This window comes from Myxocyprinus asiaticus, chromosome 4 (assembly GCF_019703515.2).
Source record: "Myxocyprinus asiaticus isolate MX2 ecotype Aquarium Trade chromosome 4, UBuf_Myxa_2, whole genome shotgun sequence".
NCBI lineage: Eukaryota > Metazoa > Chordata > Actinopteri > Cypriniformes > Catostomidae > Myxocyprinus > Myxocyprinus asiaticus.
In genome coordinates, this window is record NC_059347.1 from 54966155 (window position 1) to 54973283 (window position 7129).

Here is a 7129-nt window from a genome sequence, read left to right on the forward strand (position 1 = left end):
ATCACATCACATACCACATATGTTCACATATTTTTTTCCTGCAACTGTAAACAATAAAAAACTCCTCTTAAGGCCTTAATTTAGAAACTGCATTGTTTCAATTAATGTTTGATTGTTGAGTGCATGTCAAGTGCTTCAAATCTTGTTGTCAAGGTTATGGAGATGGCTTTGATGATGTCATCATCCAGGGAGATTTGGACGAACTGAAATTTGTGGCATTCTATACAAAGTGAGTATATTTAAAAAATAATTAGTCAGAATTTAATCAAGGCATTAATCATTGTTAACATTTTAAATATTGATGCACTCAGTAAAGTACTTAATAATAATAATCTCATGGCCATGGCCTAGTTATTAACATACATTCTCATGTGGGACAGGTGGGGGTCGAGCCACTACAGAAAATATTAATTATTTAATTACCTTTAAAACACTTCACATTAGAATTATGGCACTGTCTGGAGGCATTACTGATTCGATATTCAGTAGTGTTCTTTAATTGCAAGTTTCCCTTATTGGGCCTGGAAACTGCTGAGATAGTGTGTATTTTGGTTTTAATAGTTGTTAAATCAAATCAATCTGCATTGGCTGAACTAACCCAATGTGTAATTCTTTGACTTTACAAAAACGTAATGCTCATTCGAAAATTTTTACTTAGGGTTAAGGCCGAAGCATATTCTATGCAAGTACATAAAAGCTTCTAGCTACGCAATTTCATTTTCATTCATAGTGGTGTTAAATGTGCAAAATGTGTCAGACCACACGCAAGTATGTGTTGCATTCTCAACATTGCCACTGGGGGCGCTATACCTGACATTAATGCAAGCCGAACACTTCCACGATGAGTTTCTGCCTCTAGTGTTCGTTCTATGCATCCACATACTGTAGCATCATGCTAAAAAAACACTCAGAACACCTTAGCATTCACATAGCAACGCCCTGGCAACCACCCGCATCATGGCGGAGGGTTTTGCATGGACAAGCACCATTTTCATTTACTAAGATTCAATTAAGTTATATTACATATATAATAATTTATTCAGAGTATATAATTTAGCCATTTAGAAAACCATACAGCATTATTGTTGTTGTGCTTCTTATTATATCAGTAACACTTTACAATAAGTTCAGTTTGTTTACATTAGTAAATGCATTAGGTATCATGAACTAACATTTGGCAATATTTTTAACAGCATTTATACATTTTGGATGATGTTAATTTATAAAAAATACAAATGTTCATGTTAGTTAATAATGCATTAACTTATGGTAATTTATACAACTTTTTTTTTTTAAATATTGCCATTTTATGTTGAAATAAACATTCACCATAGTTAATAAGAGCTGCAAAATTATTGTTTATTGTTAGTTCATGTTAACTAATGTAGTTAATTATTAATGTTAATGTTATTGTAAAATGTAGCCGTTATTTCATTATTAACTACTGTATGTTGAGCTGACGCTGTGTTGTGTGTTAATCTGCTGTGATTACAGGAGTGAGGAGGTGGTAGCCGTGGCCAGTATGAACTATGACCCCATTGTGTCACGGGTTGCAGAAGTCTTTGGCTCTGGAAAGACGATTAGAAAACGTGACGTGGAGTAAGTACATTTTCAAGCCTTAAAGGGGCAGTTCACCCAAATATTAAAATTATCTCATCATTTACTCGCCCTAATGCCATCCCAGACGTGTGACTTTCTTCAGAACACAAATTAAGATTTTTAGAAGAATATCTCATCTCTGTAGGTCTATACAATGCAAGTGAATGGTGATTAGACTTTTGTAGCTTCAAAAATCACATATAGGAAACATAAAAGTAATCCATAAAACTCCAGTGGTTAAATCCATATCTTCAGAAGCGATATGATAGTTGTGAGTGAGAAACAGGTCACAAAAATTCATTTTTTACTCCAAACCTCCCCTTTCACTTTTACTTTTACATCTGAAAGTGAAAGTTAAAGTGGATATTTAGAGTAAAAAAATAACTTAAATATTATTCTGTTTCTCACCCACACCTATTATATCACTTCAGGAGATATGGATTTAACCACTGGAGTCATATGGATGGATGGATCGATCTATCTTTCTGTCTGTCTGTCTTTTTTGCATCATTCATGAGTGTTTGCTCACAAAATGAAACTTGTTCACTTAAAGGGATAGTTCACCCAAAAATGAAAATGCTCTCATTATTTACTCACCCTCATGGTATCCCAGGTGTGTATGACTTTCTTCTTCACCAGAACACATTTGAAGAAAAATAGAAAAACAGAAAAATATCTTTGCTCAGTAGGTCCTTAAAATGCAAGTGAATGGAGATTTCTCTTTTGAAGCTCCAAAAATCACAGACAATCAGCATAAACGTCATCCATACGACACCAGCTTATAAAGACACCAGTCTTCTAAAGCGACACGATCGCTTTTGGTGCAAAAAAGATAAATATTTAAGTACCTTTTTTAACTCTAAATCATACTTCCGTTCAGTAGTATGCGCATGTGTCGTAATCGCACTGACATTTGAAACACGCGAGAACTGAGGCTTGTGCGTCACAGCCAGAAGAGCAGCGCTGTTTACAAGTGAGAAGGAGGAACGCTGTACAGTAGCTTGGTTGGTTTTGGTTTAGATCTGTATTTATTTGTTTATCTGTTTCTTTACTCACAATGCTGAGTTTGGTGCTCAACCTGGATGTTTCAACCAAGTGGAGAAGGTGAGATTACCTCTGTATCATGGCAACGCGAATATGTCACACGAGAGACCATGTGATCTCCACCCTCTCGTGAAGCTTACCGGAAGCGATTATTTAGATTTAAAAATTACTTATATATTGAACTATCCCTTTAACCTGGGAAATGTGGAAACATACTCTTAACATGACCTAAATGATTTGATTCCTCTTTCTAAGCAAGCATATTCCAAGCATTTTTAACATTCTTAGCTAGAAAAATGAGTGATGTAAATATATTCATTTCTACATTGTATTATTTTCCTTGCAGGACCGGAGATATGTCATGGCTAATTGACAAAACCTCACAGTGAGGATACTAATGTATCAGCACAGCGTGCTCACTGAGTGTTCCATGCCAAAAATTTGGATGCATTTTTTAAACAGACAATGTCTACTATAGTGCTGCAGCTACAGTTGGTAAGGTGGGTCACTAGGTGGAAGACATACGCTGTCCTACATTGGGTGAGCACCTGGTCCGTTCCTGGATTATGTATCCGGGATGTCATTCCCACGAGGTGGAATCTCTCCAGACCTGTATCTATTCACAGGGCTAACAATTGAGACAGACCTGGTTTCTAACCCTCCATACTAAACGGGACAGCTCTCTCTTGTGGGTAGGATGAATCCGACCTCTCTGCTTTTAAATGGATGCTTTTGCGTCTGCCTGTACATAGTGTTCACGGGAGAGCGAAGGGGAATTGTAATATTTTATTTTGTATATGTAACTTTGTATATAGCTGTTACCTAAAGATACATTTAAACAATAAGACTGCACTTTTTCTACTGAACCTCTGCTACCAATTAATCTGGCTATGGGAATAAAAGGATCCTTCACCCAAAACTGAAACTTCCATCTCATGTTGTTCCAAACCTGTATAACTTGTCTTTTTTCACATCTTTTGCCCTTACAATGAAAGTGAACGGTGACTGAGAATGAACATTCTGCCAAAACATTCTTCTTAAAATCTCCTTTTTTGTTCCACAGAAGAAAGAAAGTCATACAGGTTTAGAACAACATAAAGGTGAGTTAACGATGACAGAATTTTAATTTTGGGGGAACTATCCCTTTTTAACAGATCTGATGTCTGGCTCTCCTCTAAATATGCAGCCCCATGCAGCTTTGCTTGTGGCAGTTTAAAAAAATAATTTAGGGAGGGCAGTTTGTAGAAAGCAGATGCATGATAGTTCATATGCACAGGACATTAGTTTTCATTTAGACTTTCCCAAAGGATCTTAAAGTGTGATCATTATTCAAGGAAGGTAACGAGGTCCATATGTCAATGTCTGTTGAGAATAAAGATAGGCTATGTTACCTGTCAAATGTAATAGAGTATATGATGTAGTGTTTTCATATGTCACAATAAACAATTGAATGGGTGTATCTCACGAAACCCAAATCAAAAGAAAGTTCGAATTATATTTTGTTTAAAAAAAAAAAAAAAAAGTCTACTTTTAAGACCATTATTATCAACTTAGTCTCATAAAACCATGTTACTATACCTACATTTTTTGCACAATTATTTTTATGTGGCTTGTTGTATGTATCGCGGCAGTTTTCTGCTGAAATGAACACTAGAGGCTCTAAAAAAATGAGTTTGATTTATTGAGTTTGATTTCACACAAATCACGAGTAAAATGGCAGAATGTCAGTTCATAAACACTTTTCACTCAATGCTGTCACACAATGCTATCTTATGACATCTAAACAATTTTACTAGAGAGCATGACGTGTAAGGCGACACTTTGTAATGTTTGCTTTAAAGCTGAAGTATGTAATTTCTGCGCCACCATCCCCACCAAATTGAACTGCCAAAATAAACTTAAATAAGCTTTAAAAATAAAGCTTTCTGAATTCGCCCCCGTCTGCCATTGGTCAAACAAAGAGACAGTTCCGGGCCCGGTTGAGTAACGTTGTTGGGGCAGGTCTAAGCGCGTCGCTCAAAACAAACAGAGCAATTTTCATAGTGCCACAGAAACACAATTAACCTATGAATGGCTTAAAGTTGTCTCTGCATGTTAAGCTGGGATAGGAGAAAGTATTTTAACCCTGAAAAAGTTACATACTTCAGCTTTGAAAAAACAACTACATTTACAAGCTTGTTCGAGCTTGATCAAATGGCGCAGTAGCTCAACTGATATGTCACACTCTGAGTACGAATCCCGAAGAGCACGCTAAGTCGACAAGTTGATGCGAAAGTATCATAGAAGTACCTCTCAAAATGACATGGTTGCTTCAGCAATTGAGTTTTTCATCTCACAATTGCTTTTAATGACACTGTCGGATAGGTTTAAGGTTTAGGGGTTTGTTGATTTAAAACTAAGCGGTAACCTTAAAAACTTTGGGCTCTATTTTCGTACGCATGCACTATACGCACTATAACTTATTCAATTTTTGTGAGAGAACTAATTCTAAGTGCAGTTTTCTTGCCAGCGCAAGAGGGTGTGGGTGGGAGTGTTTGCGCTATCTGGGGGTGTATGCGCGCAAACTTTGGGCGTATTGTATGTTTGCAAAGCGCTTGAGAACTAGATCATTGCACGTTTCAAAACAGGTCTATTTCAGTGCAAAGTCAAAATTCAGTTCCTAAATTTGCAGTTTGGAGATTCCACCAGCATGTGGTAATAATGTTCATGTCCAAACTATCTGTAGGTCATGGTTTCATTTTCAATTATTATTATTATGTTTATATTTACAATTGTATCTGAATTATATTGATATTTTTCCATTTGTTGTCATAGTGATTTTTAAATCAGTGCAGAAGAGGCCGGTGAAAGAAGTTTGGATAAAAATTACATTTTTTGGAAATGTACATTTACGTTTGGATTTGGTATGATTTTTATGACCACTTCGTTATTTTGATTATATTTTCATTTAGTTTGAAATGTAATGTGAATTTAGATATATTTTTGGTTACATTTTTTTTGTTTCAATAAATTAATTGAATTTTTCTAAATCAAATTTGACCGGTAGAAGTGAAGTGCATGCAGATGCAGTCACTGTTAATACTAGCCATGATTTGTGTGTCAGTAGATGAACATTATTAGGCTAATAATACTTAAACTTCTATAAAGGAATGTATATCCAAATCCTGATGAGAATCTAATTTTTTATACTTATAAAAGGAGCATGTCATCGAAATATTTCTATTCTTCTAATTCACTGCATACAGTCTATTAACATGACCAACTTCCTATGAATGTGCTGTCTTTGTTTATATCACTGGTGCATGACAGGGAATGGACTATATAATGGGACGCAGATGGTTCAATAACCGGAGAAGAACCTCAGAATTAAATTGCACTTGACCCGTCCCATTAGCGCATTGTGTGCAAGACTTTGACAAACCCATTTGCGCCTTGACTTAACGCATGCTTGCATGAAAATACCATATCCTCATGGCCATGAACATTCACTTTGTGCTTGTGATTTACACACTTTGTGCTGTGCTTAGCGCTAGTGCTCTTAAAATAGGGCCCCTCATCTGTTTGGAAGAAAACGTTACTCGCCACATTTTACCTTAGAACTGCCGCGATACGTGTAATGAGCCCCATAATATAATTTTGCAAAAATGATGCCACGGTCACATAATTGTCATGAGATCAGCCTCATTATTTCATGACAATTATGTAATATGTATTTTTGTATTGTATTACAGTAATTCGAATGTAATGAGAATCATCTTTGATGATAAGGAAAACTGAAATGCAAAACAACATGTTCTTAAAAGGTTTCATGAGATTTACCCAAAATGTACAGAAACTGTTAAGATACAATTTATTTTTCCTCCACACAGTACTCCTATATACCTTGTACATTCAACCCCAGGCATTAAGCATTAAGTTCAAATCTATAGTCAGGTTTCCATGGCTATAAAGTAATACTGACAGTCAATTTTGAACATGGCCAACTCAAAGCATGACCCATGAAGCAGGACAGGCCTGAAACACTCGCAGACCTTTAACAATGACAATATACCTCTTGCTAATGGGAACTTTGGTTGCCATGCTAGTAAACTGCACAAAACTACAAATATTTAAAAGCTATAACTTTATCTATAGAAAAGCTCGTTATTATATGACTCGAGGCTTGTATTTTCTGACTAATCGTTAATTGATTTATAAGCGAATGTTTGTGCGCAATAATAATGAATGCTTTTCTGGTAGCTCTTGACCTCCTACAGCTATTCTTTGGTACTAACTCAGGGATCGGAGGTTTCAGTCATATGGGAGAGGTTCTGGTGAAAAACATGAATAAATATGTTGCTATAACATTTCATTGTGGCTTTTGTTCTTTCAAAGATAGCTGATGCAAAATTCTGTCATCTTTTTCTCACCCTAATGTGTCAATATAGTGCACTTGTCATATGGACTACTTTTATAATGCATTTACATATTTTTTTAAAGTTTAATG

General features: G+C 35.7%; 1 protein-coding gene across 2 annotated transcripts in view; it reads left to right on the plus strand.

Moving 5' to 3' along the window:
• The window catches only part of LOC127437807 (apoptosis-inducing factor 3-like), a 36342-nt gene extending 32235 nt beyond the window's left edge, over positions 1-4107 (plus strand). For both annotated transcript variants that reach the window (XM_051693007.1, XM_051692999.1), the window contains 3 exons: positions 154-229; positions 1495-1599; positions 2990-4107. In XM_051693007.1, coding sequence (XP_051548967.1) covers positions 154-229; positions 1495-1599; positions 2990-3032 — 224 coding nt within the window. In that variant the 3' untranslated portion in view covers positions 3033-4107. The remainder of the gene's footprint in view (positions 1-153; positions 230-1494; positions 1600-2989) is intronic.
• The last annotated feature ends 3022 nt before the right edge of the window (positions 4108-7129 follow it).